This window comes from Antechinus flavipes, chromosome 3 (assembly GCF_016432865.1).
Source record: "Antechinus flavipes isolate AdamAnt ecotype Samford, QLD, Australia chromosome 3, AdamAnt_v2, whole genome shotgun sequence".
NCBI classification, from domain to species: Eukaryota; Metazoa; Chordata; class Mammalia; order Dasyuromorphia; family Dasyuridae; genus Antechinus; species Antechinus flavipes.
Window position 1 is genome coordinate 322372122 of NC_067400.1, and position 17783 is coordinate 322389904.

Below are 17783 nucleotides of genomic sequence, written 5' to 3' on the forward strand. Positions count from 1 at the left end.
AACGTCAAATAAGCTATTCATGATGTAAGACTAAACTCTGAAAAGAAACTAGGGCTGGACATAAACAACTGAGTTATCTGCATAAAGATAACTGAAAGTAAAGGAGCTGATAAGATCACCAAATGGCACAAAAGAAATAGAAATGAGAAGGCCAGAAGAGAACCTTTGCTAATCAGCATAATACGATAAAGAGCCAGGAATAGAATCTGAAGAGTCAAGATGGATAGGAGAAATGAGAAAACCCAAAAAAGAGATAGCACCTCAGACAAGGTGATCAAGAGGGTAAAATTCTGCAAAGAAATCAAGGATGAAGGTTGAGAAAAGGCCATTAAGTCTGGTAATAAAGAGATTGCTTATAACTTTGAAAAATACAGTTTAAGTCCCAATAGGTCAGAATAGACTACAAAGGGTTTAGGAATAAGAGAAGATACAGATACATTTTTCAAGGCATTTAACTGAGAGGAGATATAGGATGATAGCCTCTAGTAAGCATTTTTTTTAAGGCTATGGGAGATATGGACATTTTTGTACATGGTAGAAAAGGAGCCAACGGATAGATATTTGAAGACAAGATAAGGGAATGATAGTGTTAACAATTTATTGCACATGATAGGGGGGGCTGGGACTAAGGGTATACAGTAATGAATTGACCTTGTCCAGGATAAAGGTCAAGACCAATTCTTTATCACCGATTAAAGAGCCAGTGGGGGATATTGAGGAAATGTGAGACAAAAGGAGTGAGGAGAGCAAGAGTTTGAAGTGAATGGCAGTTAAGTATGAGCTATAAGATACTAAGTTCAGAAGGTACAGAGAAGGGGAAGTGGAGAGAGAAAAGAAAGCTTTGAAGATGCTACAGTGAGAGAGAAAATCAACTAGGGAATAGGACTGACTTGCTGCATTGAGCAGCCACTTGAGATCAGATAACATTTACAATGAATCCAGTCAGTGTGATTGTGTGACATAACTCCAGCAATGTTCAGTAACATGTGAATAGAAACAAAGAATCTCCTAGTAAACCAGGCTGGGATTTGATAAGTCTATGACTGCTAACATGACATGAGATCAAAAGATTCAAGAGTAGTTCAATAAAGGGTGAAGAATTAGGAGGATAGAGTATGTAGGCATAAGGAGTAATTGCCTGGAAAAAAAATATGGCTGGATAAAAGAATTACAGAATTCTTAAAACATGTTAACTAAATACTTAGGAGTGATGTTAAGATTAAGGAAATTAAGAGAACTTCATAGATCTCTCTTCTAGTAGGTTATATTATACAATTACTTGATTTTATATTCCTTGAGAAAAATGACTACCTCCTATCTCACAGTACCTAGCAAAGATTTTTTGACTGACTCAAGCAGAGAATTTCTGTTTCTAGATAAGTTTTTGTCTTTAGAACAAGAAGTTTCAATTAGATAACCTCAAGTTTTTGGTACTACTGAAAATAGTAAATGAAAAAAAGGAATTCCTTCAAAAGAAAAGTATGTTTATTTAATCAGACAAATGATACCAAAAAATCCATAATTCAAAACATCAGGATGACAAAAGTCATTTTTATATACACACACACACACACACACACACACACACACACACACACACACATATATCTCAAGCAGGTAAAATAAAATAGCAAAGGTAAGAAATATACAACATTTATTTAAATTTGTTTTAGAAGCTGAAAAAATAAACAGGATCTTTAAGGTTCCTTCTTATTCTAAATTATTCTAAACTCATTAAAACTGAAGACATTCTAATAATACAAATTCTAACCTCTATAAGTGATTAGTCCCAGTTCTAAATCCTATGATGGACCAGATAAAGAATGTAGTTATTCATGTATTGGACTGCCTGCCATCTAAGGGAGTGGGGTGAGGAGAAGGAAGTTGGAAAAGTTGGAACATAAGGTTTCTCAAGGGTCAATGATGAAAAATTACCCATGCATATGTTTTGTAAATAAAAAGCTATTAAAAAAAAAAAAAAAAGAATTGTTATTTTAAGACTGGCTTACTAGAAATTCAAGTATATTTTTCACCTTTTTCAGTTTTAAATCAACTACAGAGAAAGCACTATTTTGAACAGAAATACTGAATAGAGCCATTTGCCCAGTTGCTTACAGTGAGGTTGATCAAAGAGAGTATATTAATTTTATTTTATTCAATTTATGGGTGAATCAAATCATTCACTTTTATAACAGTAAAACTGCTTCTTCTTGTTGTTGTTTGACTTTCATTCTCGAAGAAGACCATGACATCAGGAATGTGATGCCATGATATGCAAGTGAATTGGATTAAAGTGAGGGAGGGCTGTGGAAGGTCACCTATCTCACTTTCCCCTCCAGTCATTTGGGTCAAACTACACTAACATACTAACTGGAAGAGTGGAAGTGAATTTAACAAAAAATTTGAATAAGATTTCCTTTTTGTCAGTGTGTATTTTATTTTACAGCCTTCAGGAAAACAACACTTGAAAAGAAAATGTTGTGTAATGGGTTTCTTTGATAATTTATTTTAAGAAACATTACAATCATTTGTAAGCAATTAAATAGTCTGGTAAATTAAATTTTTGGAAAAGTGTTTTTAAAAATTATTTTGAGCACTCCTATAATCTTTTTTATCCATTATAATGATTATAATGATTTTGAAGAACAGACTTAAGGGCCAATGTTAAAAAAAAAAAAAAACTTAGTTAAGGTTTGCATTAAAAAAGCTATTTCTAATTTTAAAGACTGGTGAATAGTTTCTGGGAGAGTACTTATTTAGTACTTTTATAAGTAGATGCACATGTAACAATACCGTAAAAAAATAATAATTTATTATGTTTCAATAGCTGATCTTGTCCTCAAATGCTAGGCACAATGCTAATCCTGGTAAGGATGTGAGCTTGACTTCTTGAACCTATGTCATATCATCAAAGCACAATATCTAACAGGTTCTCCTAAGCTGGAAAAAACTTAAAACAAAACCCCAGACATGAACTAAGGATTCCAAGAATTTAAAGATGAAGCTTCTTTCAAATTCAAAGACTCCTCACTAAATAGTCACCAGATATTAAATATTTTAACCATATATTTCCTAAGGTTATCCACAATGTGAACAGTACTGACATCAATAAAAACAACAGTTCTTTTGAAGCACTTTAACATGGACTAAGATACTAGTTTTGTATACATCAATTCCAAACCAAAATGGGGGAGGAGTAAAGGCAAATGGATGTGTAAGAGAAACATTATTATTTTTAATGTAGTGCCATCACCCTACCTTCTCACTTAAAGATGGTCGATTAACAGGGTTGATTCCTTTACGAACCCCATTTGCTTTCCGAGCTGCCAGACCAGTGATAACTCCATATGAACGTCTTTTTCCAGGACCTGTTCTTCCTCTTCGGCCCAAAGCATTTTTACCAAAACCTAATGAGATGAAATAGACGCAAAATAGTCAATTATAGAAGAAAAAAACATACAAGGAGGCTGCTAAGGCCTAGAATAAAAAGTCATTGAGGAAGAGTATTGTTAGATTAAGTTACCCTCTTCTTCTTTGGGAGATATGGACATTTTTGCACATTGTAGAATAGAAACCAGCAGATAAACATGTGAAGAAGAAAATTCAAACATCTATTTAGAATCCTTTGAGGATCTCAATATACTCTATATCCATGGGGACCTTTCACTGTAAGTTGAAATTATTTAAGACCTTCTTTCTGATAACTACTACACTGCGGGGGTTAGGGGAACAGCACCCCTATGTTTTAAATAAACCTGTATAAACTTTTTTGGCCTTCCCTTTGTGCCAGTGAAGAAGCCTAAATTATTATGGCACTGAACAATAAAAATATGTAAATATTACCTAATACACATATTTTATGCTATTGTTGAGTTTCTAAGCTTTTTCTCTGTTGTCTGATGGCCTTTGTGTCATCTGAAGCTTCCACAAAACTTCCCAATAAATTCCTATTTAATTTCTTGTGCTGACCTTGCTAACACTGAAACTGCAATGGGAAAAGTCACGATGTGGAAGGAATAATGTACTTCTTTTCACAGCATTAGAGAAACAGCAATATCCAAAAGGTGGATTTATGGAGAATAAAGTCATCCTACAGATGCCTACAGAATTTAGTTGTAAGATTCCTTCCTTCCATCAGATAAATCAAGTCTCCCAATCTTCTTGCTCAAACCTTACTACTTTAATCACAGTGATGATATCTATTACAAAATGAATATACAAAGAGCACTGAGATAGTACTATCCCAAAATTAGGCAGCTTGCCCCATCTCTCCTCACAACTTATGCAGACCTACATAGGTCAGAGGAAACCTGGTCAAAACCTCAGATGTCACATTATCATTGCATTTAGCCATTTCATCATGGAACACTTTATTCTTGGTTTCATTTTACCCCCAAACCAAAAATATGCTCTATTCTTCCTACTTGTACATATTCATCAATACATTAATGCTAAGATGTCCTTTAAATTATTAATGTACAGTATAAAAGAGAAAACCACATAGTACAAATAGTAGTGAGGACACACCTCAAGGGCTCCCTAGACATTTCAGACACTACACATTTCACCTGGCTACAATATTGGCCCACTTCTCTGTTCACAAATTTCTGACACGGAACATAAATAAAAGAAAATGCATTTAAGTCCTTAGGTTACAGATATGAACCTACATTCAAACTAACATTCTAATAACAGAATGAAATCAGAAAACATTGCCTCTCTTTTTTTGTGGCCACAAAAAAACAGACATAGTATATGTACCATATACAACAGTTAGAAGGACAAATGAGTTGAACTGGCTACCTTAATCTAACAAAATCTTAATAGCACCATAAGATTTCAGGTAAATATGGTAATATATTGATCAATGGACTATCAAGTATGGACATGGAATGCAATACACAAAAACACACAATTAAGGTCATCTTGTCTACTGATTTTTTAAGATTTTTCTTTGGTTACAAGTGAAGTTGCAATTGGGAATTGGGGAGAAGAGAAATAAGAGCCCTTTCCAAATCCAATCCAAGATCATCCAACCTATGACACTATGGTTTTAAAAACAAAAGCATCAATGATGCTTAAAAATAACTTTCTAGAAATACCTTTAATAATGAGTACTAATACAAATATTTGTTTCTTCCGAAAATTTAATAACCACAATCTTGTCTTCCAAGACATAATAAAATTACATTATATGAATTTTCAGGTTATATTTATATCATTCCAAATTTATGACAATCCAGTACGATATATATAATCTTTTATTCTATAGATCTGAGAAAAATAGAACTCAAACAGGTTAAATATTTGCCCCAAATGGCACCATTATAAGTATATGTGGGTGTTTAGTGAAAAAAATACTGGGTTTCCCTTATGGGGAAAAAATGACTTATTAAACAATAAAAGCTAAGAACTATAATAGAGAAGTCATTATAACTGAGTTTACTGAAAATGACACTGCATCAAGTTGTATAAAATTCTAAGAAAAAGGATTTCAACTTTTATGGGGCCTTAGATGTTACTCAGTGGAAACAACTTTATAGATAAGAAAACTGAAATTTAGAAAGTGTAGGTGACAGAAACAGGATTTGAACCCACATTCTTTGGTTCTAAGTCCAGCATACTTTCCAGGCATTGGGAGAATAGGACAACAGTATGTACATTGAAGACAATAATGAAAATGAAAACAAAGCACGGATTTATAGTCAAAAGACTCAGATTCAAATGCCAACTCTACTATTTACTTCCTTTGTGACTGGCAAAATCAAAGGAGGGGAGTGATGGACTCTCTAGCCAGTAAAGTCCTTTTCAGTTCTATTAAAAGTGTCAGCTAAAACTAAAGGAAGGTAAGCCCTATTTCACTGTAACAAATAATCTTGGACCCAGAGAAGAAACTTTCTTCTTTTTCCTTAGATTGCAGACTACAGATGCTGAGTTTTATAAATGTTAGATTATAGTAATAAATCAATTGGTTTTAATTGGGGGAAAGAGAATAAGCACCTATTAAAAAAAAAAATGCCTACAACATGCCAGACTATGCACACTCTTTACAAAGATTATTTCCTTCGATCTTCAACAATCCTGAGATGTAGACATTAGTATGCTCCCTACTTTACAGATGAGGAAATTGAGGCAGATAGTGGTCAAGTAAATTACCCAGGTATTATACAGTTATTAAGTGCCTGAGGTCAAATTTGAATTCAGCAAGATGGGTCTTCCTGATTCCAGATCTAGTGCTCCAAATGCCACAGTCAATTGTTTTTATTTGTTATATCCAGAAAAAAACCAATATATAAGAACAAAAGATGTCCACAAGACTTTTTAAAGACATAAAAGGAATATAGCATGTAAAATACATACTTGCTTCTATGAATTCAATATACTATCATAAATCACAGCATGAAGAGTTTAATGAAAAATCCTGAAACATAAATCACTGGGATTAAGTATTCTACAAAGTCTCTGTCTGATAAATGGATTTACATTTGAAGTTTCCAGGATAAAACTGCAAGCAATCTTTAAGGAATAATTATGCACAAAATCATCAACCAGTAACAATTCTATTTCTAGAGCTTAATTATCAAGGATAATAACTTAATAATCAAGGATTAGGTTTAACCTAATTATAGACCCTAACATGTTCAATCCACTGATCAAACACTACTCACCACCCCATTGCTTATGTAACTTGAATTTAAAAAAAAAAATTAAGTATGAAAAAGATGGGTATTTATATGTTTAATGTGTTAATGTTATGATGAAGCTACTAAACAAGTTAATGCATTAAAAGCAATAGTAGAAAATAAAGGCAATCTGCAATGGGCTTCTTTCACTCCAAGACACACCTCAGAAGCCCTCTACATCTTCACCTAGTCCTATATCCTTTGATTTTCCTTAAGAACATACCCGACCATATCATTCTCCTAACTCCTAACCCCACTATTTCTAGATGAAATACAAATAGCTTGATTTGCTTTTTGGAGCCTGCCCAACCTGGCCCCAGCCTTGCTCTACCTATACCATTTTTCAAGGTTTCCTGGAGCCCTCTCCAGCCTCCTCCCTGTTCCTCTCACACAACATACCATGTTGGATCTCCATGGCTAAATCAGCTATCCTCCATCCATGTACTGCTTCAATGCTACTGCCTCAGAGTCTCCACTTCTTCAAAAAGCGACCTAAAATCTTTACCAATGCTCCTCAATTGACACTGTCATTCCTTAGGACTTTATATTTCTCTACATATGTACATGCACCTTCACCTTGAATCTAACTTTCATGAAAGGAAGAGTTTCACTCTTCATCATTTTTATCAAGAGAACAGTGTGGTGCCTGGCACATAGAACCTTAATAGTAAAAGCTTCGTGACTGACTGGTTGAATTTCTGAGTGTGTGGAAGTAGTAAGCCTACTATATAGGAAGTTATAAGACCTATTTTTTGTCTTTGCTATATACTTTGCACTGTAATTTTGATCAAATCACTTAACCATATCTTGTTCTCAATTTCCTTTCCCATAAAATAGTAAGAATGGATGACCCCTGGAGTCCATCTCAGTTATAATTCTATAAATTCTATGATTAACATACCTTGTCCAGATCTAATGTAATCTAATCTAACTTGTCCAGGATAATCTGTTTGTATGTCTACCCTCAATCCTATTTCTTTCAGGGGTTTTTAAGAATTTGTCATATAGAACAAAATTCCTCTAACCTTAAGAAACAACCAAAAAACGTTCAACGATCATCAATTCCTATTTCTTTACTTTCACTAAAAAATTCCTGAAAAGAAAAAGACTATATGCACTATCCATTTCCCTATCTACTTCCACTGTCCATCTCCTAAATAAATCTCAATTCTCTTGCAATCTGATTTCAACATGCCAAAAAATTCAACTTAATACTCCCCTTTCCCAATCTGATTTCTTCAACTCTCCAATTTTTGTTGCGTACTGCCCCCCATCCAGATTCATAGATCCAGTCATCTTTATTTTCACATCTCAAATCTAATTAAGTGCGCACTAAGATCCTGGATTTTATCTCCACAGCCACTCTCACAACCACTCTTTCCACTTCTCACACTGCCCACAGCATGGTTGAGGTCCTCATTACCTCTTATCTACACCACTATAATTATTTTTAAGTTGCTCCCCACTAATGATTTTTCTAAAATACACATCTGACTGACACTTCCCAGCTTCAAACTCTTCAGGGCATTCCTCTTCTACAGCAAAATACAAATTTCTTAGTCCAGCATTTAAAACCCTTATATAAACTGACTCCAAGTTGTCATTCCAGAGTTATGTTACATTATTCTATGTTTTATAAGGTCATACACTATACTTTCCAACCAAATTGACTAATTGTACTCTAAACTCAATATTTCATCTGATACTACAGTAGGGAAGCAGGTTTGATAGCTAAGAATTACTGGACATCAGACTGGTCTCTCAAAGGAAAAGACTTTAGTGTCATATAAAGCAGGACAAGATTCAAGCAGCATCACACATTGTTTGCTCTAAAGGGGTACTTCAGGATGGGTATTTTATAAGAAGAAGTAGGGCTAGGGGGAAGATGTTTGTTCTCTGCTTATGGTGAGACCCTCTCAAGGGAGATGTTTATTTCTTAACCACTGGCCAAATTTTGAGGAAAACAAACATGTGGCAGAACTCAAGCTTCTTGGCATCCTGTCTACTAGGACTCAAATTCCTTGCAACTAGGTATGTGGTTAACCATGTCCTGTCTACCACAACTCAAGACCCCCCACTGCCTGAACTAGGAGGCAACAATAATCTATTTTTCTTCCCCTGACCCTAACTACAGAGACCCGACTAGGGCTCATTCCAATACTGCCATGCAGAATATATCCTGCCATCTTCATCTAAGACTCAACTCAAAGATCACTTCCTCCACATAGCCTTCCCCAATTACCTCAGAGAGAAAGCATTATTTTCCTCTTCAAATTTTTTTGGATCTCTCTGTTCCAACACATTATCATTGTTTTCTTACACGTAAGGTTTGATAGTAAGATGAAATGGCAAAAAAAAAAAAAAAAAAAAAAAAGATAGTACCCACTCTCAAGGCCCTTATACTTTCTTTTGCTCCTGTAATTTCTTACCTTTCATTATACTTACTGATGTACATGTTGCAACCATCACCAGAGAATATTATATTCTTAAAGACCGAGGGCAGTATTATTTTTTGAGATATGTGCTAGATAGTTTGAATCCAGTAGGTGCTTATACATATTTTTTAATGTAATATGTGCAGATCATAGAAGTTATTTCATTCTAATTCTGACTGGACCAGAGAGAATATAATTTCCAAGTCAAGGCTCACAAGCAAAATGACTGATATAGTAGCTACAAACAGTGTTAAAAAATGATTTTTTTAAAAACTAGGTTTATCCAGCAAAAAACCTCTGGGAGATGACTATGAACCATTACACAGAATTCCCAATCCCTCTACTTTTGTCCACCTGCATTTTTTATTTCCTTCACAGGTTAATTGTACACTTTTCAAAGTCCAATTCTTTTTGTATAGCAAAATAACTGTATGGACAAGTATACATATATTGTATATACTTCAACATATTTAACATGGTCAACCTGCCAACTGGAGGGAAGAGGTGGTGGGGAAGGAGGGGAAAAGTTGGAACAAAAAGTTTTGCAACTGTCAATGCTGAAAAATTACCCATGCAAAAATCTTGTAAAATAAAAAGCTATAATAAAAAAAAATAATAAAAACTAGGTTTATTTGAAAGACACAAATAATTTGCTACTGGTAGACCTATAAAATTATCCAGCTACTGTCTAAAATATGGAGCTAAACTAATCAAAAGTAAATTAGGAATATGCTTTGACCCAGCCACACCACTAGGACTATAACTCAAAAAGATATCAAAGATAAGAGGTGGAATGACTTATCCATCTCCCCAAAACAATAGCAGCACTTTTGTGTGAAAACAAAGGAGTTTAACAATTGACTGTCTAAATTATGATATATATTAATGTAATATAATATTATTTTACAAGAAACAATAAAAAAGAGAGACCATGACAAAACTAAGAAAATTTATATAAACTACTGCCAAACGAATAAGCAAAACCAGAAAAACAATTTATATAAAAACACCACTGTAAATGAAAGGAAATTTTGGGGTTTTTTTGCTGAGGCAATTAGAGTTAAGTGACTTGCCCAGGGTCACACAGCTAGGAAGTGTTATGTGTCTGAGGCCAGAGTTGAACTCAGGTCCTCCTGACTTCAGGGCTGGTGCTTTATCCACTGTGCCATCTTAACTGCCCCTAAAAGAAAGCAATTTTGAAAGAATTTTAAAAAATGATGATGAATACAATAAATTACCATGACTCTGAAAGATTTATAATTCAGCATTATCTCCCAACTCTTGAGAAAGGTAGTGGGCAAAAGATTTAGAATGAAACATGTATTTTCTAATAGCCAATGTATGAATATGGTTTGCTTAGCTACATTATTTGTTACAAGGAAGGGACGCTGAATTTTTTCTTTGTTATGGGGGAAGAACAGCAATGCTCAACAACACCTCCCCTCTCCCCCCACAAAAAAAAATACACCTGAATAAATGCTAAAACAGAGGGAAGGGGGAATGCAGAAATACACATAGGGATATGGGAGAATATTTGAATTATTTAGCTTGTTCTTTACTTTATAAAGTTACACATAATTTTTTTTCCCCTGAGGCAAATGGGGTTAAGTGACTTGCCCAGGATCACACAGCTAGGAAGTGTTACGTCTGAGGACAGATTTGAACTCAGGTCTTCCTGACTGCAGAGCTGGTACTCTATCCACTGCGCCACCTAGCTACCCCTGATTCAATTTCTTTTGCAGTTCTCTTTTGCTGTTCCTATTTTATAAGAATAATCATGTTTGTTGATAGCTGCCAGACAGTTCTTGATTTAAAAAATAAAATAGGAAAAAAGGGAAAGAATTACAATTGGCCCAGAGGTGAGAAGATTATGAGGAGGTATCAACAGAAATATTATATAGAAAATGGAATAGATCACTGCAATGATAAGCCTCGATTTTTTTTCATTGTTATTTCTTCTTTACATTATTGTGATTGTTAGATATGAGGTTCTCTTGGTTTTCTCCCCTCTCCCAATCAGTTTGTGTAAGTCTTCCTAAGATTTTAAAAAATTATTGAATCATTGTTTCTCTTAGGTGCAGAAATTTTCAGAAATTTTTAGCATATGTATAATGAATATAATTAGCATACTTTTTCTTCTACTGCTTTTCACTTTTATGAGATGGGACTGCTTCTAAAATTTAAACCATTTTCTGTGAAAAAAATTAAAAATAAATTTAAATTTGCAATCAACATTGTCCTTCATTATCATTTCTCACCTTGCCAAGGAAATCATTTATTTATTATAGTACTAGACTCATTTGGTCTCTTTTTGGAAAATTGATTTCTATTTTTATTTAAAAATACTTTTAGGAAAGGATATAATTTAAGTTGATGGGTGTTCATCCATTTCCTTCTTTTTAAAAAATCCTAATAGATCAGGTTTGAGCAAATTGAGAAAATCAAATTGATTTTTTAAAATTTATTTTATTCAGTAATTGATTTTATGTTGGCATTCTGTATAACTGACTCACCAATAAAGCAATAGTATATACTTAAAATAAAGCAGCAATATATACTTAAGTGCTATAAAATTAGGCACTGGAATTCTAAGGATTTTTTGATCCAACTAATTGTACTTTGTTGTTATAAGTTAGGATGGGAGAGAGAGGTAAGGAGTGGATAATATTTTTAAACCATGTTTTAAAAACCCCCAAAATTTAAAGACTGTTTCTTGAGGAGAGCACCTATTCTTCTTTGTATTTGTGTTCTCAGTTCTTAGCATGATGTAGTAATACTTTTTCATTCAGGCTGAATAAATTGTGGTATATAAATATTATGCAATATTATTATTCTGTAAGAAATGACCGGCAAGATGACTTCAGAAAGGCCTGGAGAGACTAACATGAATGGATGCTGAGTGAAATGAGCAGGACCAGAAGATCATTATATACTTCAACAATATTATATGAAGATCAATTCTGATGGACGTGGCCTTCTTCAGCAATGAGATGAACCAAATCAGTTCCAATAGAACAGTAAGGAACTGAACCAGCTACGCCTAGCAAAAGAATTCTGGGAGAGGACTATGAACCACTACATAGAATTCCCAATCCCTTTATTTTTGTCCGCCTGCATTTTTTATTTCCTTCACAGGCTAATTGTACACTATTTCAACGTCTGACTCTTTTTATACAGCAAAAAAACTATTTGGACATGTATACGTATATTGTAGTTAACTTTAACATATTTAGCATGTATTGGTCAACCTGCTATCTGGGGGAAGGAGTGGGGGAAAGTAGGGAAAAAGTTGGAATAAAAGGATTTACAACTGTCAATGCTGAAAAATTACCTATGCATATATCTTGTAAATAAAAAGCTATAATAATAATACAATACTTTTTCATTCATTCAATAATAATATGGGAAAACAGGGACATTAATACATTGTTGGTGGAATTGTGAATACATCCAACCATTCTGGAGAGCAATTTGGAACTATGCTCAAAAAGTTATCAAACTGTGCATGCCCTTTGATCCATCAGTTTTACTACTGGGCTTATATTCCAAAGAGATCATAAAGAAGGGAAAGGGACCTGTATGTGCACGAATGTTTGTGGCAGCCCCCTTTGTAGTGGACAGAAACTGGAAACTGAGTAGATGCCCATCAAATGGAGAATGGCTGAATAAATTGTGGTATATGAATGTTATGGAATATTATTGTTTGGTAAGAAATGACCAATAGGATGATTTCAGAAAGGCCTGGAGAGACTTACACGAACTGATGCTGAGTGAAACAAGCAGGGCCAAGAGATCATTATATACTTCAACAACAATACTATATGATGGACTTGGCCATCTTCAGCAATGAGATGAACCAAATCAGTTCCAATGGAGCAGTAATAAACTGAACCAGCTACACCCAGAGAAAGAATTCTGGGAGATGACTAAGAACCAGTACACTGAAATCCCAATCCCTATATTTTTGCCTGCCTGCATTATGGATTTCCTTTACAGGCTAATTGTACAAGTCTGATTCTTTTTGTACAGCAAAATCACAGTTTGGTCATGTATACTTATTGTGTATCTAATTTATACTTTAATATATTTAACATCTACTGGTCATCCTGCCATCTAGGGGAGAGGCTGGGGGAAAGGAGGAAAAAAATTGGAACAAAAGGTTTGGCAACTGTCAATGCTGTAAAATTACCCATACATATAACTTGTAAATAAAAAACTATTAAAAAAAAAAAAAAGAATAAAAAAAGAAAAGTGTTATCCAAAAGGCAAAGAGAAGTCCTACAGGTGTGAATACTCTCTAACTTATTACAAATAAGGAACTAAACAGGAAAATCAGTGTAAAAGATGTCATTTAAAATATATGACTAGAAACAAATAATAGATCAGTCATATAATGAAAGCAAAAGAAAACTGTTCCACTAATATCCACAAACAGCAAGGGAACTATAAAAAAATTCCCAGAACATTGGGTGGCGCTCCTAAGGAAAATTTATAAAAGGACTTTTATAGAATGGACAAGTGGATAAGTCATTAGATGAATTTCAATATACAGTACATAAAGTGTACCGCATAGAAATAAGATCATAGATTCATTGGCATTTGTTGCTATTCAATCTTTACTTCAATGTTCCAATGGCAAGATAGTCAACATACAAACACCTTATGTAAAACAAAATCATTGCAAAACGAAATTATAATACAAAATATATTTTTCAGAGCAAAAAAGTGGTAGAAAATTAACTTTTAAAAATTTACCACTACTAATTTCTGATGGAAATATTTATCTAGGCAATAGAGAGACATATTATCATATATCTTTCCCTCTCAACGGTAATATAAAACTTTATATCATTTCATTTTTTAACATGCTAACAAGGTTTTGGTTGGTTGGGTTTTTTTTTTTTAACGGATTCATTCTTACTATACTAGCTATTTTCTATTTCCTCTTTCTTACCAATTGAGTTACCCATTAGATCCTCAAGCTCCTGAATAACTCAAAGGTTCAATCTGCAAATTTCATTATAGCATAAAACATGAAAAGCAAAGACTACTAAAATCACTAAGTCTCTTTCAAGTCACATTGACTAACATTACAAAAAATTTTTTTCAAGTATATGAACACCATCTAAGAATGGCTAGAAGGAGATAAGAGTATGATTTTTTTAAAAAGTAACAATTCAAACAAAACCAACATTTTTATAATTGTTCTACCAGTCTGAAAGGAATTTTCTGTTGCCCAGCAACCTTGGAAATAATGTGATCTCCTTAGTGATTTCTCAACTCTAGGTTCAGAGCTTAAACCTTAAGGGATAAATAAGAACGCGCTGGGAACATTGTCATTTTAGCTAAGCACCACATTAGAAATTTCTTTCAGTGATTTTAATTACTATTCATTCTAAAATACCAGAAAAGGTTAACTTACTTGTCATCCAACAAAGATATCTACACCAGAAGTATCAAATTCATATAGTAAGAGATTCCCTACTTTGCTAAATATTTTTCAATCACATTTTAAATCTGGTTCCAGCTTCATTAGGAAGTTTTTCAGGCTTTGAGTTTGATACAGCTGATCTGTATGACTGTGACCAATAGGCTATGTGCAATGGTCAAAAATAATATGCTGACATATCTAAAATAACTTCCAAGTGTTACCTAGTCACATGTCCCCAAATACACTAATTTATCCTTTTTCATCTTTATCATTTTCCATGTACATTGTAACTACTTTTTACCCTTTAAATTTTGCAGTGGCTATACATAAAAAAATAGAAAGGAACAAGCATTTATTAAAGCTTGTGTGTTAAGCACTGTGCTTAACTTTAAATGTCCTCTCATTTAAAAGCAGTAAAATTCAGGAAATTTTCCCTCCTCAGAAGTGTAATATAGCAAAAAGTAGTGAGCATCAAGAGCCAGAAGCTTGAGATTCTGTCCCAGCTATGACAATTACTAGCTATGTGACAATGATAATCATTTTTCTTTTCCAGGCTACAATTTCCTCATTTACAAAATGAGATGACCTTGAAGATCCTTTCTGGCACTAAATTCTGTGATTTGGATATCATTCTCTTCTCCCAATAAATTGAAAGGATGAACTCCAGTTAATTCCTGTACCCTTTAGAGAAGCTGTTGTCATTTTCTTTGCTGTACAGAAAAACTTTTAGAAAAGAAACCTATATAATTGACAATTTCAAAAAAAAAAAAAAATTTTTTTTAAAAAATCTGCATCACATTCATTTCCAAATACATTCCTCTTCCCCAGAATCTACCAAAGGGTCCAAGTCTTTTTCTAAAGAATGAAAAAAGAGAGGGAAAAAAAAGTTCAGCAACATATCAGCTAAGTCGGATAATACCATGCTCCATACCACATTTGCAAAGAAGTGTATTTTCTCACTTTTTGAGCCTGATGATTATAAAGTACTTGCGTAAATTTTTATTTTAATTACTTACTATATTATTTATTTTGTTAAATAATTTTATTTTATTAAAGTTTTGGTTTTTTTGCTGTTTCCATATACATTATTGCAAACATTATGTATACTGTTTTCTTGGTCCTACCTTCACTCTGCATCCATTCCTAAATCTTCCCATGATTTGATAAATTATTTATGTTCATAGTTTCTTTCTTTGTTTGCTGAGGCAATTGTGGTTGTGACTTGCCCAGGGTCACACTGTTAGGAAATGTTACATGTCTGAAGCCAGATTTAAACTCAGGTCTTTCTGACTTCAGGGCTGGTGCTCTATCCACTGCCATCTAGCTGCCCCTTTTCATAGTTTCTTATGGAACATACCACGTTTATGTTTTAAAAGTTTGTTTGACCATTTCTCTATCAATTAAGCTCTCTCAACTTTTATTTGTGGTGCTATGAATATTTCTGTGCAAGTAGAACCTGTCATTACCTTATAGCATATTAGTTAGTGGCATCTGAATTAAAAGGGAAAGGACATTTTAACAAGTTTTTAAAAGTTAAAGGAATTGAGAATTTAGAATTTGTAAAGACATTGGTTTCTTTTCAACACTTACCAGTCTGCTGTTGTAGTCCCCATCTGGCTACTCTCATCCTGAATTGCCGGGCACCAGTATGTTTAAGTCGTCTATTCAATTTTGGAAAATTCTGCTTTCTTTCTTCCTTCTTGTTCAATTTGATGATATCATCTGTGGGAGGAAGTACAGAAATCATGTAAGTTTTAATTTACTGGCTAATTACTTTAAGATCATTAGCTGGGTCTTAAATAAAACTACTTTCTTTTTCCATTACTCATCTGAGATGAAAATTTGAAAAGACAATAAGGAAAGAAGATGGAAAAATGCTTCTATTTCATTGCTTTCTTATAGTTCAGAAAAGTTTTGGTAGGCAAAGGATACTGAAATCAATGGCTGAAAGATTTTCTGATCATCTGTATTCCTATTATACAAAGTATATCTCTTTCATATATTCACCTTACACTAGAGCTAGTGACTAAAACAGTCTTCTTTCAAAAATTGCCCTTTCTTATCTCTTTAACTATTTTCCTTAGGCAACTAGATGGTGCAGTGGATGGAGCAAATGCACTCTCAAACAATCTGTTTTTATTATTACCTCAACTGGAAACTGGAAATCGGAAATCAACAATAGTGTTTACCTCCTGGAGTAGTTGTAAAGATTAAATGAGATATTGGCAAACCACTTAGAACAGGGCCTAGCATAAAGTAGGTGCTTAATAAATGCTTGTTTCCTTCCTTTCTGCCTTGTTAAGACTAACATTTTTTAATAGAACCTTAAGCTGCTTAATATGGTTCTGTTTTATGAAAATGGATATTAAAATAATTTAATGAAATCTTTACTGGCAAAATTCAAGTGAAAGTATATGGTTCTTAATTCCAAACATTCACAAACGTTAGCAATCTCAAAGATTAGAAATGATTATCTTACAAATTTCACCATCCATGTTGTCTTGCAAACTACCTACAACTTAGATTTTAATTGGTTGCTTACCCAAACTTAACAATTTAGACTTAAATGATCAAATTGTGCTTGAAGAGTAAAATATTCAATTTAAGTGTAAAAAACACATAAATATATAGGAGGAAAAAGTGTTTCCCTGAAACAATTCTATGGATTCAATGCTTGTATCTTCAGAAATTCTTGGGAAATGATATGTGAATGCTTAAACTCCATGTTCATAATAATCTTAAGCCTGACTCTTAAAAAGCCATTTCCAACTGCCCCTTGCATGGAAAATCATAACTAGTTATTCTAGTAGCAGCATAATGCCCTAATTAACCCACTTGTTGGACTAAAAAAAACTTTATAAACTACAGCTGTTAAAGATTGTTATCAGTAACTTATAAATAAGATTCGTTAAATCTCCACAACTTTCCCACATTTTCCAGTGAGAAATTACTAACTTCAACATAGCAAATCAAGAACAAAAACAAAAATGTAATTCTCTCTGTAATATACAACCCCACTACTTTTGGAGATAGCTCATTCCAATTTTGGAACAGTTCTATTAAGAAGTTTGTATCAGAAATAATTGTGCCTCCCTTTTGTAATTTGTACATAGTGTTCTAGGGCTCTCTTGGGCCCAGAAAAAAATATAATTCCTCTTCTTAGCATAAAGCAGTTTATGTACTTCTGTTTTCTTTCTAAGCTAAACATCTATGGGTATTGCAAAGGATCCTATT

General features: G+C 33.5%; 1 protein-coding gene across 2 annotated transcripts in view; it reads right to left on the reverse strand.

Moving 5' to 3' along the window:
- The window catches only part of FYTTD1 (forty-two-three domain containing 1), a 40031-nt gene that overhangs the window by 17666 nt on the left and 4582 nt on the right, over positions 1-17783 (reverse strand). For both annotated transcript variants that reach the window (XM_051985506.1, XM_051985507.1), the window contains exons 2-3: positions 16140-16271; positions 3259-3407 (exon numbers count right to left, since the gene is read on the reverse strand). In XM_051985506.1, coding sequence (XP_051841466.1) covers positions 3259-3407; positions 16140-16271 — 281 coding nt within the window. The remainder of the gene's footprint in view (positions 1-3258; positions 3408-16139; positions 16272-17783) is intronic.